Genomic DNA, 20,707 nt, shown 5'->3' with positions numbered 1-20,707 from the left:
TAATTGCGGCCTTAATTATGCAAATTGGCTGCCCGCCTCCGTGGAGAGGGCACCAATCTGCCTCGCAATCCGCCTCCTGCCTGTTGCTGTGAAACATCCCCGGTGGCGGGACTGCATCGGGAAGCTGTCCCGACTTGGCTCCCTGCTATTTCACCTTCCCCCTGCCTCCATTCCTGCCAACTAGGGACAGTAAAATTCAGCCCAATATACCACCCATCAGAGTCTATTCTCAGACAACTTATTGGGCTTAAAATAAACAAAATCACAACAGTCTTGTTCATAAATTACTTTATTTTTCAAAATTACATTTTATATTTTTAAGGTATTCACATGACTGATGTGTTCAGCTGATAAACAATATGACATATTCTTAAGGCTATGCCTCTCATCACAATGTATGGACAATACTGCAGATCAGTCCAGCACTAGTACAATACAATGATAAGGCTGTATTTTTTCCTGAAGAATCACAGTAACATCACTCTGATAAAGCATTACTCTTACTTATGAATTATTGTTTAATGGCATTTCTTTTCCTGAACCATCCCTGTCTGTCCCCTTGAGGTGGCTCAGAGGGCAAGAAGATGTCAGCATATCCTCTTGGAGACCAGAACCTCTTGAAAACGTTGATGATAACACATGTAAGTAAATGGATCTCTGCTCAGCAGTGTCGACACACTAAGGCATAGCTATTCTCTCACTGCCCATCACCCCAGGTGAGGCAGTCTACCATCACTAAAACACACTGGATGGCACGCCATTCCACACAATTACAACTGATAGATATAGTTCAAATAACCTTTTCCTATAATTTTTGCACTTAAAACAATTATTTTTTAATTCTTTAAAGTTAATGTATCACTTACTCATCTACTGTGTGAAGAGTCAGTGTTTTATAGTAATAGTTTTGACCTCTGTGAAAAACTCAAATGAGTCTTTGCCCCCTTCCCTGCCAACTCCAGAGGCTTTCATGCCACCAAAAGGCAAATTCAAATCACGAATAAGCCAGCAATTGGTCCATACCATTCCGGTATGAAGCTTCTTGGCAACCCGATGTACACGGCCTACATCACGTGACCACACGGTAGCAGCCAAACCATACTTCACATTATTTGCTCGCCGAATAACCTCTTCTTCAGTTTCAAAGGGAACTACACAGGTCACTGGACCAAAGATCTCCTCTTGCATACATTGCGAGCCATCTGTTATTTCTGTGATTACTGTGGGCAATAAAAAATAGCCCGTTTTGTTTTTCTCGGGAATTTCCAAGGAATCAATTCCTTCACCACAAAGGATTTTAGCTCCTTCATTCTTGGCTAGATTAACATAGCCCTTTACCTGTTCAGGGAAACAGTGAATTCCTTATTATTGGCAGAGGGACAGATATCATTATTGACAGACAAATCATCCAGTAAAATCTACTGCTAAACTTGCAAGTATATAGTGCCTTTGCCACAGTAAAATGGTCCGCAGGTGTTTGACAAGCACAAGAATAGATGCTGAATAGTAATAGTGGAAGGGCATGATCAAAGAAATAAGTTTTCAGGAGGCCTCTGAACACAGGGAGAAGTAGCAAGGTGGAAAGGTTTAGGGAGAGAGATCCAATGTGTAGGGCCAAAACGACTAAAGGCTCTGCCACTGAAGGCCGAGAGAAGGGAAGGAAGAATGCAAAGGAAGCCAGAGCCGGAAGAGAAGAGGAAAGCCAGAGAAGGTTGTAAAGGTGTGGGGGCCAATAGCGTGGAGGCATTTGTGAAGAGGGTTGAACGTTTTGAATTCAGTACCAGGCAATAGAGCTAGTAGGAACAGAAGGGGAGATGGTGGTGTAGTGGTAATGTCACTGAACTAGTAATCCAGAGGCCCATGTTAACACACTGGGGACATGGATTCAAATCCTAACATGACAGCTGGTGGAATTTAAATACAATTAATAAAAATATAGAATTGAAAGTTAGTCTCAGTAAACTGTCAGTGATTGCTGTTAAAGCCCCATCCGGTTCACTAATGTGCTTTAGGGAAGGAAATCTGTTGTCCTTATCTGGTCTGGCCTACATGTGACTCCAGATCCACAGAAATGTGGTTTTCTTAAGTGCCTTCTGAAATGGCTGAGCAAGCCACTCAGTTGTCAAGGGCAATTAGGAATGGGCAATAAATGCTGGCATTGCCAGTGATGCCCACAGCCCATGAAACAATAAAAAAGTGATAGGGTAGCGGGACTTAGTGTAGGACAGGATATGTATGGTAAGCTTTTGGATAAGTTGGGAGCCTGTGTTGAGTGAAGCCTAGTAAGGAGAGCATTGAAGAAGTCAGGCCTTGAGGTGACAAAAGCATGGATGAGGGTGTTGGCACTAGTGGGATGAAGTGAGCAATATTGTAGAGTGCTGATGCAAACTGGGGTGTAATTTTATCCTCTGGTATGTCAGCGACTGGTCATTCTTAATGTGTGAGCCCAAACAGTGTGACACCAACCTATTTGGCCATGGTATCACAGTCGTGCCCAATCCTGTCCTCACCCAACTTCCACACTTGTACATTTTCCAACATGAATCACTGCATAGTGTTTAGCTGCAAACACCATGGCTGAAACTTTTCTCTCTCTAGCCCATGGGCAATGAGGTCAATTGCAGCTTGCTTTTTGACACATAGGGTTAGATCTGTTGATTCAGCACAGAACAGGGATCAAACCCAGACCTGTCTGCTGTGCATGGCTCTGGCTTTGCCAACTGAGTTATTTAGCCCAGAGTCCAGAAACTCTGGTGCCTTCTGTCATCTGGGTGGAAGGCTGCCCACACCCATTCACCCACAGGAGAAACCTTTTCCTCTAACCTGCAGTCCTCTTCGTAATAAATATTTTACTTCAGAGGTCTAGGCAGCTTCCTTGTCCTGGACACCTCCACCCCAGTGGAATCCAGTTGTTTCTTTCAGGGTCAAATATATCCTTTCTAAGGTATGCTGCCCAGCACTGTACACAGTACTCCACATATGGTCGAAACAGGGTTTTGAATAGCTGTAGCAAAAATCCTCCACTTTATCTTCTAACCCTCAGATATTCCAGATGTAAAGGCGAACATTCCATTAGCCTTCTTGATTTTTTTTGTACATTCTGGTGATCTTTGCACATGAACCCCTAAATTTCCTTGCACCTCCACTGTTTCTAGCTTTTCACCAGTTGAAAAGAAAACTCGGATCTATCCTTTTTGGCCCAAAATTGAGGAGCTCACAGATACCTGTGTTGAAATCCATCTGCCACAGTTTTTATCACTCGCTTACTTTATTAATCTTTCTTTGTAAGTTTACGCTCCTTTCTACATGAGATACTGTGCACTTATCTTTGCGTCATCAGAAAACTTGGCTCTCTATTACGTTATCTAAATCACTCAATATAGTGAATAGTTGAAGCCCAAGCACAGATTCTTCTGCGGCACCACGAGTCACTTCCTTCCAATTCAAGTACATATCCACTATCCCTACTCTTTGTCTTCTATTGCCTAACCAATCTCCTAACCATGTCAATAATTTGCCTTCTATTACATGAGCTTTAATTTCAGCCAGCAGTCTCTTAATGTAGGAAGCGCTACCCCCTCCTCCACTGTTGGGGTAGACAGAGGTTCCACTCTAGACTAACTAACATGGAATGAAGTGCAGGAACCAGGTTTTGGCCCATTTCCAGGGATCTCTGCTGCATGTCCAGCAGTTGGGCAGGAAGTGCACCAGAAGGCCCAGGCAAATTCAGGAGGCACTTCTCTTTTTTTAAAAAAACAGCTTAAGTACAAAGCATATTAAACATGTGTTTGCTGAACAGCAATATTTATGTTTTGATTTATTTATCAATGATCAAAAAATAGGAAACTGAATTCTTTAAGAACTTGTTTTTTTAAAAATCGCATTTCTTTTTAATTAAAACCCCAGCATACAATGGTGTATACAAACCTTTTCTAGATGCTCTTTGCTAATAAGAGCACCCATGTTAGCAGTTGGGTCAGAAGGAATGCCAACCTTCCATTTTCTGGCACTCTCCACAAACTTCTCCAAAAACGCATTATAAATATTCTTTTGCACAAAAATTCTGCTCGTACACAGGCAGACTTCACCCTGTCAAAAGAGAAAAGATTCTTCAGCTGCACTCTATTCTAGGTAATAAATATAGGGCGGGGGGAAGGAAGACAGAGAATGACTAATTTTAATCATCTGAAATGTCATACATAAAATGCAGCTTTGCTAATTTCGGAAGGAGATAAAAGTCAGGCTCAAATAAACACTCGTGTCGCAATAGAAACATATTCATTAAGTGTTATAGAATCTCAAGTAGATCAGTATAGTATAGTCAGAAATATTCAGTCATCAAGTTAGATTGTTTACACTGTCAATGCTAGGAATCAAGAATAATTAATACAGAGATGGAAAGAAATGTACAGAGGAGTGCATTGTACAAGGTATTCCACAAATTATATATGTAGAGAAAATACAATCATAAATCATTTCTTTCCAGTTTAAAAATATCTTGAATATCCTACCCCAAAGGAACCATTCTATTTTGGGTCTACTTGCCTCCAGAGACTCTCTAGTGGCATCACTGATGGAGAGCAGCTGTCTCTGTCCTCTAGGGGATATAACATTGTACTGGCCTGGAAGCCAATCTACAGCTGCCTGACCAGAGAAACAAATTGGCTGGTCCAAACAAGCTGGTACAAAGGAGTACTCTCTTTTAAAACTAATGCAGACATTGCCCAACTTGCATTTGCCTCCATAGCCCACCCCCACCAGAATTACCAGTAACCATATATTTCCCATCTGTTGCATGCAAATGATGGCGGGTGGAGGAGGGGGGGCAAGTAGGGCCTGGGCCTGGTGTCTGCCCCATGTACTGCCACTTCCCAAGGCTACCATTTCAAAGATGGCAACAGGCTCCGAGAAACTGCGGTAATAGCTGTCAGGTGCCCACCCGCTCACCACAAAGTGGGGGGGGGGATATATTGTTGCCCTCCCACTCAAGTTTTACCCCCACATATTTTCTTCTGCCAGGGCCTACAGGGAAACCAATTTACTATCTTCAGGGCTCTAATGAACATTTTAAAAGCCCGACCTCTTCTTCTGGTTTGGCAGTGGTGGGTCCTGCGCAGTCTCGCGGTACTTTACAGCTAGTAACTGGCCAGCTCCCTCTTAACAGCAGAAATCCCACCAGCAGTTTGCTGTACATTGGAATAACCCCCAATCCATGGAACTGGGGTCAGGTTGGTGTGGCATCATGGGAATGGCAGAGGTCCCACCCCTACTGAAACTCGAGCGAAAGAGGTGAACTCCCCAGGCAGCTCTCTCAAGCAATATTATTACAGCCGGAAGGGGACTCAAAAATAAGAAATAAAATGTTTTTAAACCCTTAAGAAATATTTTCATGATTCATTTATACTTAGACATTGTGGGAGTACTGTGAATAATGCACTTATATTGTTCTTTAAATATTATTGACATTGTTTGTCTTAAAGCAAAGTCATATGCAGCACCAATACATGTTTTAAAAAGCTTCGAAAACAGTATATTTTATTTTTTGTTCAAAGCTGCAATTTCTGCAAAAACATAACAAGATCATCACCTCCACATCTCGAATGCAAAAGCTCCTTTATCCATCCTGGGGTTCCAATCCCTCCATGACCTAACCACACCCTATCTCTGTAACCTCCTCCAGCCCTACAACCCTCCAAGATATCTGCACATCTAATTCTGGCCTCTTGGTATCTAGGATTTTAATCGCACCACCTGTGCCAGCTGTGCCTTCAGCTGCCAAGGCCCAGCTCTGGAATTCCCTCCCTAAAGCTCCCAACATCATGACCTCTCTCCTCCTTTAAACCTACCCCTTAGACTAAGCATTTGGTCATCTGCCCTAGTATCTCCTTATGTGGCTGGGTGTCAAAATTTGTCTGATGACACTCCTGTGAAGTGCCTTTGGATGTTTTTATTATGTTAGAGGTGCTAGATAAATGCAAATTGTTGTTGTTATCCATCCATTCTGATTAAAGTGCTTGCGTATAAAGTACTTGACATTTTTTTTACCACAATTGTTGCTTTCCCCAATTCCCTCTCAATTGTTCCTCTGATTCTCTCCCCTTCTCTTCTGAAGGCTGTCACTCACACTGGGGCATGGATGATGCCTCCAGTGGTTGTTGGCCTGACGAACGTGACTCTTCTTTACATCTGCACCTGGCACCTGGATGCTGACTGCTAGCAAGCTATGTGACGCCACACAATCACCACCCGCCCTTTGAGAGCTGCAAAATGATAGCTGACCCCAACTTGGGCCTCACCCAATGTTCACGAATGCTGGGTAGTGATCAGAATTTTTTCTCTTTATCTAGGGAACTATATTGTTCATTTTACCTACTGAACCATTAGGTGCCCTTGAACCTGTCATTTTACAGTTATCACCTGTTGAATAGAATGGGAACAAAAATGAGGAGAGGTGCTTAACGGGTCATCGAGCCAATATCACACATTTCACACTATCGTCCAAAGCCAAAGTTACCCCCCAAAAGTCTCCAATTAACCCAGCGCTTTTAGTGCTAACATTCTCTATTGATAAAGTGAGGTTAGCACTTAATCATCTTTTTAAAAGGCAATTGAACATACTCATTTTGATTAAGAAATTCAGTAGGAATAGCTTTAGAAGCAAAACAAAGATTCCTGAGTGTCTTTTAAAAACACAAGCATTACAAAAGCTCAGTGCTGGCTAAGGCCACAATGTGTGGAGATTGTTCGTGTTCTCAATGATGAGACTATATCAACATTAATGTTTTATCTTCATTTAAACAAGGACATATTTGATACTTGCATTCCTGTGAGTATAAGACTGAGCTGTGTGGTTTTCTAACTTCCAAGACAACGCAGGAAGTAACCTCATACAAGTTGCATCCCCAGTTCTTATCTATTTGTAACAGCAGTTTGATGGTCTGTGGTCGGTTTGTATGAAACTTTTCCTATGTTATCAAGTTGCTTTCAGATTTGCTGCTTTTCCTGACCTTGACGCAGATAGTGCACTGTCTTCAGTAGCAGTAGCTTCCAGGAGACACCAAACAATATCTGCCCACGCTTCCGGGGTTTGTTTTTCTTATTACCATTGTACCTTGAGTAGCTTTAGTCGTCATTCTCCCAAATTGGTTTCCCATTGTATTATATGTACTGGATAGGGTAGGGTTGTGGTAATGGTAGTGGACTAGCAGCCCAGAGTTGTGAATTCAATTTCCACTGTTGCAACTTATTAAAGTAAATTTACTAAATCTGACCATTTGTATGTTACCACCAGGAAAATTACTATTATTGTAAAAACACAATTGAATCATTAATGTCCTTTGGCGAAAACAACACCTAACACCTCTACCTGATCTGGCCTACAAGTGATTTCAATCCCACAGTTCTTTTACCTTTTAATACCCTCTGAATTAGCCTAGCAGTCCACTCAGTTTTCACAGTAACTAAAAAGGGGCAGATAAGCAATAAATCTCGCCTTGACCACATCCTCAGAACAAATGAAATACAAAAGTTCTAAATGAAAACTGAAGGTAAACGTCCCTCAATAGAGGGCAATCATAAAATGGTCTGAACTCATTCAGGGCAAGGGCTTTTCACAGGTGCTTAACCTTTAAACACTGCCATTGTATATGGGATGAATCGGTGCCAGTATTTCAGTAAATTTTCTACCTGGTTAGTAAAGCTGGATCGCACGGTGGTTGGAATGCATTCTTCAAGGTTTGCATCATCAAAGATAATGGCTGGGTTCTTCCCTCCAAGCTCCAGGGAGAGCTTCTTACAGTATGGAGCACTCTTCTCTCGGATGTGCTGAGCAGTGAGTGTACTCCCAGTGAAGGATATCAGTGGCACATCTGGGTGAGAGACAATTGCCTCCCCAGCCCTTGGACCAGCCCCAAACACAATGTTCACAACACCAGGTGGAACGCCTGGGAGAAAGGAAAGAAATCATTTCTAAAGAGCAATCAGGTCTAGAATAAGCCTTTTTACTTTGGAGCAGTTCAATGATATGATGCCTGCTACTTGTAGAAGGGAAATTAAATCTGAATGACAATGACTGATATTTTCATGAAAACAATGTTATCAAGAAAGGCTTTATAGAAGCAGTAACATTTCCCAACAATATCATGTTAGCCACAATTCAAAGCAGCACCAAGCCTTTGACAAATATGGAGGGCTAAAAATCAGTGATTCTGAGCACAGCGAGAAGGAAAATGTACCTTGTGTAAGGAATAAGCAATCACCTGAACGTTAGTATGAAACGCTCAAACTGTTCTTCATAAAAAGTTGCAAAATGAGTACAACAAATTCATTCCTTTTCCATCAGTTAGCATTGCTTTACCTGCTTCATCCAAGAGCTTGCACATCATCCAAGCAGTGACTGACGTCATTTCACTGGGTTTGGCAACTACAGTGTTGCCTGTGGCGATGGCTGGAGCTATCTTCCAGGTCAAGAGGTACAGTGGTAAATTCCAGGGACTGATGAGGCCAGCTAAAGAGGTAGAGTAAGAAATTAACATTAGTCACTCCGCATTATGTGAAATTATAACTGGAAAGAAAAAGATAAAAGTCCCTCCCAAAGCTATAGGATGGGAATTAAACTCACATAGTTGTTAATATTACAACAATCAATTTTCTCCTTTCCTAAGTTCCCCATGCCTCATGCCATTTGGTGGCTCAGAGGCTGGCACAGAACCAGCCCCCAGGTTTCTGCTACTCTGTTTGCAGTTACTGGGGAAGCAACAGGAGCGTGCTGGGATAACTCTCCTTGTAATATTCATTCCTGCTCTGTGAGGGAACACCTCACTTCCATTCACTATCTTCCCCAATGGCTTTCTGAAGCCTGGAAAGGGAATATGTGCGGTCTACTGCTTCACACAGCACCTTAGAACACCAATGCGCCACATTACTGGGCAAACTGTGCAACATTTTTAGAAGTTTATGATTCCTTTAATTGTGCTCTTGACAGATTTGGCATTGGCAATCATATCAGGCACTCAATAACTTGATGTCCGGTAGACCTTTGAGGACATTTGTTGTATTAATCGATATCATGATAACAAAGGTACCACATGGAAGATGTTTTGCCACTCCTCATTGCTGGTTTACCTCCAGGACCTGTGCCAGCTCCTCACTATTCAACATTTAATGATCTATCTGATAAAATTTCATGTAGGTTAATCTATACCGATGGCATCACCATCCCCCACTCCCCTGCCCATTCCCCACCACGAGGTAAAAGATTTCACCACCATAAGCGAGACCCTATCGAACTGAAGATTTTGTCGGAATATGTTCAATACTGGCAGCTCTGCCCCAAATCCTTGGTTACAACCTTTCACCTAAAAAGACAAAGCTGCCAAGGAACTATATTATAACACATTTTGTGACCAATGGGTCCAAGATGAGTCCTCTCCAAAATATTTAGATGCAACCACGAACGGACGCTTGGCTTTTAAAGCTCATCTGCAAAAAACATATGAGAAGAAAAAGCAGGGATCAGCCTCACTCAAAAACTCATGGACATCACAGAGAGTGCCAATACATTCACACTAAACAGCAGTTCAATGGCTGTGACACATATATCCCTCCCTTCCTAAAATTCGGAGACTGCTGCTCTGTGCTCTTTTAGTTTTTCAATGGTGAGATGGGAAGTGGGAAGACAGTTTTTCTTCTCAGTCTCTTATTCCTTTGCATCTCATTTCTCTCCCCAACTTTGTCAATATTTAACAGAGAAAGATAAAGTGGGACGGCAGAAGTACCTGCAGAGGATGTGGACGACCCACTACTAAAAACAAATATTCAAGAGGAAACGCACGCTTGACTAATCTAACTGAATGTTTTGAGGAAATCACAGAGTGTATAGATAAAGGAAATGTAGTAGATGTATATATGAAATTTCAGAAAAAATTTGTAATGTGCCACGCAGAAAATTCATAACAGAATATTGGGGCTGGAGATGTGGTGCGTGATGGGCAGTGTAAAAGGCTGTGTAATGGGCTGTGTATTAGGTTGTGGAATGGGCTGTGCAATGTGCTGTGTATTGGGCTGTGTAATGTGCTGTGTAATGGGCTTGTAATGGGCTGTGTAATGGGCTCTGTAATGGGCTGTGCCTCTGCCCTAATATTTTGGTATGTGCAATGCTCTGTTCCAGGAGGACAAATTCAGAAAATCATCCCCATAGAAAGCTTAATGATTTGGTTAAAATAGCAGTTGAAAGAATTTTATAAAAATGCACTAAGCGTTTCTACACTCATGTCCCATGATGATATTCCAAAGATTTATTTTTTCCCCTTTCTTCAATTGATTCTTTTTGTGCCATGTATCATCCTTGTCCAAGGGGGAAGACAGAAAGATGCCCCAATCCTAAACCTTTCTAATGCCTGTCCAAAACTGCATAAAAGGAGGTGTATAAAATTAGATGGGCACATACACATTCATTACCATTAAATACTGCCACATTCTGGTGCTCTGTTACATTGTGCGAAAATGCCACCTTTCGATCTTTGTTTTCTCAGCTGAATTTTCTTGTCATACCCCTCCTGTAAAGATGTGCTCGTTGGGTGTCACATGAAACAGCTCAAGTACCTCACCAAAATGCCATTCTTCATTTTTGACTCTGGGCATTGAATGCTAGCAGGCTGTTCAACACAGCCGTGTCTGCCTTTAATTTTACAGTTTTAATAAAAATCATTTCCTCTTTACGCCCATGTACACCACAAAACAGAATTCCATTTTTATTTAAGTCCTGATGGTAGTGCAAAAGCAGTGGTGGACCTGTTTTAGTGAGAGGAGAGCCTTCACTATGATCACTGCTGAGAATCGATCTACATACAGCAGTGAAGTTTAGGTTATTTTCAGTTCTGCAGAAGAGCAGCAATCGCTTCATAAACTCCTGCAAACTACCTCTTGCTTTGTCTTCAGTCAGTACCAATTTAGGATATGAATCACAGTTGTGAAAGGGCTTATCAAAATATCCCACCACTAGGGCCTACCAAGGACATCAACATCACTTGACCATTTTTACCCGTGTAACTATCTGGTTGGCCACGGTGCAGTCATTTAGTATGTGATCATTTCAGTTGCTAAATTAAGTTGGCTGGAGGCTACCTGCAGGATATTTATCCAGATTCCCATAAAAGTAACTTTAAAAAATGAACAAAAAATGAAGTAAAACTATACCTGTTATCATGCGCAGTGGTTAGCACTGCAGCCTCACAGCTCCAGTGACCTGGGTTCGGTTCTGGGTACTGCCTGTGTGGAGTTTGCAAGTTCTCCCTGTGACTGCGTGGGTTTCTGCCGGGTGCTCCGGTTTCCTCCCACAGCCAAAGACTTGCAGGTTGATAGGTAAATTGGCCATTGTAAATTGCCCCTAGTGTAGGTAGGTGGTAGGAGTATTGAGGGAAGGTGGGGATGTGGTAGGGAATATGGGATTAATGTAGGATTAGTATAAATGGGTGGTTGATGGTCGGCACAGATCAGTGGGCTGAAGGGCCTGTTTCAGTGCTGTATCTCTCTATAAGCTAGGAACCAGTTCCATTTTTGTGGAATGCAAAACTGTGCTAAAGGGAGTAATTCATTCCTCCTGCTGCACTTACAGGGTAGTCTCCCTTATAATAATTTAAACAGTCTGGGCAGTGGAATGAAGGAGATTGCTGACCGAGCTCTTTGATGACTCCCTATCTACAAAGTCTTTATGGGTCTATTGAAATGCTCTTCCAAATGACAGAATTTCTTGCAAGGTATGCTTGTCTTTATCACCTTCCTCAATAGGTATATTTCACACAAATATTTTAAAATTATATATAATAATGGAAAAGAGCATCATAGACCTTCAGTATCTACTCTTTGTTGCCTCACCTACTCCCACTGGAGTCCTTGTGGTGAAGTTTGTACAGCCCATTTGGTCCATCTCTGCACATTCAGTTGTGTGGTGGAGGATAGTTGAGGCAAAGAAACGGAAATTATAAACTGCTCGAGGTATTTCCATGCTTCTAGCTGCAGTTATTGTTTTTCCTGAAATTTGAAAAGGTAAAAATTAGTATTTATGAAATGATTTCATTGGGTCAGTTTTATAAAACCATACTCGCAGTGTGGAGACTTGCCCAATGGAAGAACTTTCACAAAATCCTGGTGCTTGCCCCCTATATCTGTTAACATGCCACACTGAAAAATGTCTAAATCTTCTATATTTTGCTCATACAAGCTTTTTTTTAGTCCACTATGGTTTGTTTCATTGACGGAAATAAATTAATTGTGCACAGATCTCTACAGACATGTGCAAGATTCAGGACTATGTTCTGAGGTAGATTTGCAAAAGGCAAAAATACTTGTAGGGAGGAGGGTTCCAGCCTACAAGTGCTGTCATCAGCACCATTAAGGGGAGTCAGCCTCACTCTGCCATGTCTCTACTGTCATGATCCTGTCTTTTTTTTTCTCTCCGTGAAATATGTGATGTGTTTTTAAGACAGCAAATTATCAGTAATGCTTTAAGAACCAGCAAGCCTCAGGAATTGGAGAAAGTGCATTTTGGTTGCCGTTGGATACAGCCATTAGGAGACTGTGATTCTAAGGGTGCATTCTCATTCCCTTGGATACAGCCACTTGGACTGAGCATCAAGCGATACATTTGTTACAGTTCAATTTTGAACTGGCTTTTTAGTCGAAGACAGTCTGTTCTAACAGACAGAAAGTTGATGTTAGCAACTGAAAGAAGAGCTCTCAGCCATTTAAACTGAAGGAATAGAATTTAGTCTGTTTAATTATTATCTCTCAAAATTCTAAAAAAGTCAAGCCTAAACAGAGATCTCTGATAATTTAAACTGAAGGAGGGGAAGTTAGACTGTGACCATCTTTTATCCCTCAAAAACTCAAATGTCAGATTGATTCTATTGAAAGTGTTTGCAAGTTGCTTATTGTTGAAATCTATCACTGGAGAAGGAAAGCATCACTTACTGCTGGAATTAGACTACGGATTGTTCTACCGTTGAAGAACCTTTTTTCCCCATTGGATGGCTGTGAGGACTTCAAGCAACCCCGGACTGTAAATTTGCAAGGACTCTAATTTTTTTCGATTTTAAATGTTGTTTATATCTTCATAGTGTTTAAGGATTTAGTTTTTTAAATTAAACAGTTAATTTGTTGATTTAAAGACACCTGGTTTGGTTAGCCTCATTCGGGGGTTAATAGATGTACAATTGGGTTGGGTCTTTCTTTAATTTGGAAAGTTTAAAAATGATATGTTAGGCGATCTGTGGAGGGACAGGATTGAATTAACAGTGCATTTCTCCCACCGCAATCAGAATTGTATATTTTGATTGGGGGCTTTGACTGGAGTGGTCGGTCATAACACTACCAAAACCCTTCATATGAGCACCTGGGCTAAGCAATTGGTGACAAGTGAATCTGGTGTGGTATTGGACTTGATCATCTAGAACATGGAGGTGGCACATTGCAAGCTGCCTTGCATGGGTCTTTTCACTGCACTATATGCATGTTTCAGACCCACCGGCCATCCATGTCTCCGCTTTAAAGACGTCTGCAAACGTGACATGAAGTCCTGTGACATTGATCACAAGTAGTGGGAGTCAGTTGCCAGCGATCGCCAGAGCTGGCGGGCAGCCATAAAGGCGGGGCTAAAGTGTGGCGAGTCGAAGAGACTTATCAGTTGGCAGGAAAAAAGACAGAAGCGCAAGGGGAGAGCCAACTGCGAAACAGCCCTGACAACCAATTTTATCTGCAGCACCTGTGGAAGAGTCTGTCACTCTAGTATTGGCCTTTATAGCCACTCCAGGCGCTGCTCCACAAACCACTGACCACCTCCAGGCGCTTACCCATTGTCTCCCGAGACAAGGAGGCCAAAGAAGAAATGCATATAGATGATGAAGAAACACCAAGGGTTGGCAGGACAGTTGTTGGATGGCATTATTGGAAGCTGGCTATGAGAACACATTCATTTAAATTCAGAGCTTGATTTATTTAAAAACAAATCACCGGTTATTCATTTCACTGCCATTTCTGTGATTTGCTGTGTGCAAAATGGCACAATAAGCAAGCATTTGCCAGTGAGGCTCTGCACCTCTGGGGGAACCACTAAACAGTGGGGAATGGTGTGTATCCATGCTAATTAGGTCTGGAGGATGGTGTCAATGTACATGCACATTTCACCATGCTGCTCATGAGGAGATTCCAGTATCTGTTGCCCTCTTAGTGAGGGCTCAAAGCCTTGTACTTATCAACTGTTTAGTGACCAACTCATGACTATTCTTTTTGTCAAGGGAAAACAGAGTCTCTTTGGGGCCTAGTTGTCTCCAACATGTCATGTCTAGCAGTGGAAAATTGAAACTGAGTAACCCTCCATAACAGACTCACAAAACTGATACCTCAGCTAAGCACATTTGCAGTACTCCAGGGTAAAGGCCCGCTCAAGTCACAAAAAAAAAACCCGACCCGAACCTGACAGAACCACATTGGACCCGAGCCCAACCCGGCCCGAATCCCTCCATTTTCCCCCCGAGCCTGACCCGACCACCGCAATGTTCCCTTTACTTACCTTACGACTCCCAATCTTCAGGAAGCTGCAGATGAGCGTGATGAGGTCATAGAGACGCTCACACGCTCACTGCGCAGATTCAGAGTTTCCCTGCTTGACGTCCCCGGACTCCCAGCTCAGGTAAGTTTTCAACCTTTAACACTTACCTGCAATTCTTGCTGTGTGTGTCTGGCCCGACCCCAACCCCAACGCCAACCCGGCCCGACCCCAACCCCAACGCCAACCCGGCCCGACCCGGACCAGGCCCGACTCAACCAGAGCCCGAAGGCCGGACCTGGAAGAGCGGCCCGACCCAACCGGAACCCAACACATGTCGTCGGGTCCTGGCGGGTTCGGGTCGGGTAGCAGGCCTTTACTCCAGGGCACTGTTGATGACTGACCAGCAAGTCTGGCTCATTAATGCAAAGGTTTACAAACAGGGGTTCTTGATCCTAGCATGGCAGGTCATCAGATGTCTGTCCACCTGACATCAGATTTCCACATATTGCTGTGTTGGATGAATGACTGGCATGTTATTGTTGCTATACACTAATAAAACAAGTTTTCTACATTGACTACACTGTTCTCTTTATGATAGCATGCACTATCTTTAAAAATTAAAGCAGAGAGTCCTATTCTGGGTATCTATCGATACTTGCAGGTGGTTCCCCAAAATGTGTTACTATGATCCCCAAACTGAAGATGAGAACTCGCAACGTAGGAAATCCATGACCTCAGCCCTATCCCCTCCCTGGAGATATAGTGGGATTCTGCTGGAACAGCCAAGCAGTTTTCAGCCTGCTAATGTCAGGTTTGTTTTTCCGAGGTGAAGGTAGAATCGGGAAGAGTAAATAGAACTGTGATTTTTAGTAGGATTGGTCATGAAAAATATTGTATTTAGTTAACAGTTTAAATCTTACAATTTATGTTCATTTTTGGTTCCTGTTTGAGTCGCAAACTGAACTTGACTATTGCTGAAAACATTTTTGTTAATTACCTTGTTCTTTTTTGAGTAAGTAGAACATTTGGGTTCCAGTCACTCATCCTGATTCAACCTTCATCCAATCACGCAACAAACACAGACTGTAAAAGCTACTCGACTCTTCCACTTGTTCATCAGTAAAACAGACAGCCACCAAAAGGAACGCTTGCTTATTGAAGCATTTAAAGGCAAAAATAGGAAATAAGACAAGTGTTAGCCAGGTAACATTTGATTAGAGCTGAGAAGCAAAAAGGGTATGATCACACTACTGGGGGTATTCTATAGGCCTCCAAAAAGTGACAGAGAGATAGGTCAGCAAATCTGCAGAGATGTGCAAAAACTATAGAGTGGTGATATTGGGGGACTTTGTTTACCCAAATATCAATTGGGATAATGTTAAAGTAAAGGAAGAGGGGAGGAATTTCCTTGATCATTATGTTCTCGGTCCAACTAGGAAGAAGGCATCGATGGACCTGGTGCTGGGGAATGAGGCAGGCCAAGTGTCTGTCGGGGAATATCGCATTATAAGGTTTAGATTAGCAACGGAGAAGAGCAAGATACAATCTAAAGTAGAACTTCTAAATTAGAAGAGGGCTAACTTCAATGGCATGGGGATCTAGCCAAGGTAAAATAGAACCAAAGTTTGACAGGAAAAACTGCAACGGAATAAATAATGGGTGATCTTTAAGGAGGAAATGTTTCAGGTACAGGCTAGGTATATTTCAATAAGGCAGAAAGGTGGGGGAACCAAAGCCTTGGATGACCAGGGGGATACAGAATATGATGAAACAAAAGCAGGGGGTGTATGATGCATATCAGGTGAATTCTTCAAGCGAGAACCAGGCCAAATACAATGAATTTAGGGGAAGTGAAGAGGAAAATAAGACTGGCAAAGAGAGAATATGAGAATAGAATGGCAGCCAACGTTAAAGAGGACCCAACGATCTTCTACCAGCATGTAAATAGTAAGTGGATAGTAAAAGGCAGGGTGGGGTCTATTAGGGACAAAGAGGGTGATAATTGCTTAAAGGCACAGGGCAATGCTAGACTACTTAATGAGCACTTTGTATCGGTGTTTACTAAGGAAGAGGATGCTGACGCTAAGGAAGAGGATGCTGACAAAATATCAGTAGAAGTGGAAATGGTAGAGGTAAAGGATGGGGTGAAAATTGATAGGCAGGATGTATAGGAAAGGCTGGCTATGCTTAAAGAGTGGATAAGTCACCTGGTCTGATGGCTTGCATCCCAGGTTGCTAATGGAAGTGGGGATGGAGTCAGTGGAAGGGCTTGCCATAATCTTCCAATCTTCCCTAGGTATGAGGGAGGTGTCAGAGAATTGGAGAGTGGCTAATGTGACACCCTTATTCAAGAAATGGTGTGAGGACATTCCTAGCGACTACAGGCTGGTTAGTTTAGCATCAATGGTGGGTAAGATTGTAGAAACAATAATCAGGGTAAAAATTAACAGGCACTGGAGAGGTGTGAGTTAATTAAGGATAGTCAGCACTAATTTGTAAAAGCCAGATTGTGTTTAACTAATCTAACTGAATTTTTTGATGAACTAACAGAGTAAGTTGAAGGGAATGCAGTGGATATTGTCCATGGGGATTTTAAGAAAGCGTTTGACAAAGTACTATATAACAGGCTATTTAACAAAATTGAGGCTCATGGAATAGGAGGGTAAGTGTCAGCTCGGATAAAACATTGGCTTAAGGACAAAAAACAGCAAGTCATGGTAAATGGTTGTTTTGCAGACTGGAGGATGGTAGACAGTGGTGTTCCCCAAGTGTCAGTGCGAGGTCCACTGCTTTTTTTGATATATAAATATATAAAAGGTTCAGCATAACATCCCTGCTTTTGTACTGACTACCTCTAATTATGAAGCTCAAGATCCCATATGCTTTGCTAAAACTACATTCTCAATATGTCCTGCCACCATCAAAGATCTATGCCCATGAACCCCAGGTCTATCGCTGTATACTCCTTAGAACTGTGCCATTAAGTATGTATTGCCTCTCCATATCCCTTCTGTCAATTTAAACATAAGGTTAGGTTAGAGAAGCTGGGATTGTTCTGCTTGGAGCAAAGGAGGTTGAGGGGAGATGTGATAGAGGTGCACATGATTATGACAGGTTTAGATAAGGTAGATAAAGAAAAGCTGTTCCCATAAGCTGATGGTATTAGGACTGGGGGACACAGCTATAAGGTCTCGGGCAAGAGTTGCAAGAAATGTGAGGAAGAACTTTTTTACGCTGCGAGTGGTAATGACCTGGAACTCATTGTCCATTAGAGTACTGGAAGGAGACAATCAACGATTTCAAAAGGAAAACGGACAGGCACTTGCAAAAGACAAGGCTGAAGCATTTGCAACCATCTTCAGCCAGAAGTGCCAAGTGGATGATCCATCTCAGCCGCCTCCTGAGGTCCCCAGCATCACAGATGCCAGTCTTCAGCCAATTCAATTCACTTCACGTGATATCAAGAAATGGCTGAAAGCACGGGATACGGAAAAGGCGATATGTCCTAACAACATTCCGGCTGTAGGACTGAAGATTTGTGCTCTGGAACTGACCATACCCCTAGCCAAGCTGTTCCAGTACAGCTACAACACTGCCATCTACCTGACAATGTGTAAAACTGCCCAGATATCTCCTGTCCACAAAAAGCAGGACAAATCTAATCTGACCAATTTCTGCCCCATCAGTCTACTCTCGATCATTAGCACAGTGATGGAAGGTGTCGTCAACAGTGCTATCAAGTGGCACTTACACAGCAATAACTTGCTCACCGATGCTCAGTTTGGGTTCTGCCTTGGTCCAAACATGGACAAAACAGCTGAATTCAAGAGGTGAGGTGAAAGTGACTGCCCTTGACCGAGTGTAGCAAAACTGAAGTCAACAGGAATCAGGGGAAAACTCTCCCCTGGTTGGAAACTTACCTAGCACAAAAGAACTGGTTGTGGTTGTTGGAGGTCAATCATCTCAGCCCCAGGACATCACTGCGGGAGTTCCTCAGGGTAGTGCCTTAGGCCCAACCCTCTTCAGCTGCTTCATCAATGACCTTCCCTCCATCATAAGGTCAGAAGTGGGGATGTTTGCTGATGATTGCACAGTGTTCAGTACATTCGCGACTCCTCAGATATTAAAGCAGTCCGTGTCCACATGCAGCAAATCCTGGACAATATTCAAGCTTGGCTGATAAGTGGCAAATAACATATGCGCCGCACAAGTGCCAGGCAATGACTATCTCCAACAAGACAGAATTGAACCATCTCTCCTTGACATTCAATGGCATTAACATTGCTGAATCCCCACCATCAACATCCTCGGGGGTTACCATTGATCAGAAACCTAACTGGACCAGCCATATAAATATGGCTACAACAGCAGGTCAGAGGCTGGAAATTCTGCATCAGGTAACTCATCTCCTGACTCCCAAAAGCCTGTCCATCAACCAAATGGAGCAAGTCAGGAGTGTGATGGAATACTCTCCTCTTGCCTGGATGGGTGTAGCTACAACAACACTCAAGAAGGTCAACACCATCCAGGACAAAGCAGCCCGCTTGATCGGCACACTATCCACCATCTTAAACATTCATTCCCTCCACTACCAGTGCACAGGGGCAACAGTGTGTCGCATATACAAGATGTACTGCAGCAACTCACAAAGGTTCCTTCGACAACATCTTCCAAACCCACAACCTCGACCACTTAGAAGGACAAGGACAGCAGATGCATGGGAACACCACCACCTGCATGTTCCCCTCAAAACCACACACCATCCTGACTTGGAACTATATCGCCATTCCTTCACTGTCACTGGGTCAAAATCCTAGAACTCCCTTCCTAACAGCACTGTGGGTGTACCTACCTCACATGGATTGCAGTGGTTCAACAAGGCAGCTCACCACCACCTTCTCAAGGGCAATTAGGATGGGCAATTAATGCTGGCCTAGCCAGTGATGCCCATATCCCAGGAATGAATAAAGTATAAATAAATAAATAGATTTTGGGGATTATGGGATTAGAGCGGGGGAATGGGACTGACTGGATTGCTTTTAAGAGAGCCGGAATGGACTTGATGGGCTGAATGGCCTCCTTCTGTGCTGTAATGACTCTGTGACTCTGTGGGTGAGCTATACAGATTGAGGAAGCCGCACATTCAATCAGTGTTATGTTTGTTCCTGACAGCCAGAACAGCGGTAGGGGCATTGCAATTGGTGTGAGAGCTTCTGGCTTAGAGAGGGAAGCGTCATCTGCAATTTTCTCTCATGATCACTATCCAATGACTCATGGACCCGCTGCCTGAGGTGTGCTCCTAGCGACAGTGCCAGGTTCAGCCGTGATGCTTCCTATAGCTAGGTAACTTGCTGAGACTTGCTGGCTAGGCCCACAGATATAGAACAGCTAGCTGGGCGAGGTACCAGGGGATGACTAACGTCACTGAACCAAACCTCAGTATGGAGCCCATTCCCACCAGAACGGCCTGAGGGTCCTCTGTGCTTTGAGTTGGTGCTTTCAGGAGAGGAAAAGAGCAAAGGACAGAGTTAGAAAAAATAATCTCTGGGTCCTGGTTAAGGATAGGCTGTGCTAAGTAGGCTAAACAGCCATTTCTCTTTCTCAACTGTAAATTACTCTAAACTACATTTATATCCTACAGTGCGCCAAATGAAATATGATGAATATGATGCAGCGAGCAGTTAGGATCTGCAATGTACTGCCTGAGAGTGTGGTGGAGGCAGATTCAATCATGGCTTTCAAAAGAGAACTGGATAAGCACCTGAAGAGAATAAATATGCAGGACTAAGGGGAAAGGGCCGGGGAGTGGGACTAGCCGAGTTGCTCTTGCAGAGAGCCAGCACGGAGAGGACTGGTCGAATGGCCTCCTTCTGTGCCGTAACCATTCTATGAATCTACGATTTCCTCTGTTGAAAGTAAAATGTTATGAGGGTGCAAATAATTAGTTTCAATTCTCACTGTCACACACAGATGTGCATTTGCATAACAGGGTGCAGCTGCAGGCTTTGATGTGGACAAATGTCTCACAGATTGAACGCTGATGATATTGGAAATACAAAAATATTTGAAAACATTGTATGATGGCACCAATAGACAAGTCACAGATTTCCTAATGTATGTTCCTACAATCATTATTGATGGTTAACTCTGCACTTGAACTAC

At 42.9% G+C, this 20,707-nt stretch overlaps 1 protein-coding gene across 1 annotated transcript in view; it reads right to left on the bottom strand.

Annotated features, from left to right (window-relative positions):
- Positions 1 to 271: 271 nt before the first annotated feature.
- aldh8a1 (aldehyde dehydrogenase 8 family, member A1) overlaps positions 272 to 20,707 on the bottom strand; it is a 46,629-nt gene continuing 26,193 nt past the window's right edge. The window contains exons 3-7 of the mRNA XM_068026255.1: positions 11,875 to 12,030; positions 8,357 to 8,506; positions 7,687 to 7,943; positions 3,928 to 4,089; positions 272 to 1,338 (exon numbers count right to left, since the gene is read on the bottom strand). Of these exons, the coding sequence (XP_067882356.1) occupies positions 886 to 1,338; positions 3,928 to 4,089; positions 7,687 to 7,943; positions 8,357 to 8,506; positions 11,875 to 12,030 (1,178 nt within the window). The 3' untranslated portion in view covers positions 272 to 885. The remainder of the gene's footprint in view (positions 1,339 to 3,927; positions 4,090 to 7,686; positions 7,944 to 8,356; positions 8,507 to 11,874; positions 12,031 to 20,707) is intronic.

This window comes from Heterodontus francisci, chromosome 3, assembly GCF_036365525.1.
Source record: "Heterodontus francisci isolate sHetFra1 chromosome 3, sHetFra1.hap1, whole genome shotgun sequence".
In the NCBI taxonomy this organism is placed as follows: domain Eukaryota; kingdom Metazoa; phylum Chordata; class Chondrichthyes; order Heterodontiformes; family Heterodontidae; genus Heterodontus; species Heterodontus francisci.
This window is presented reverse-complemented; position numbering and strand designations above follow the sequence as displayed.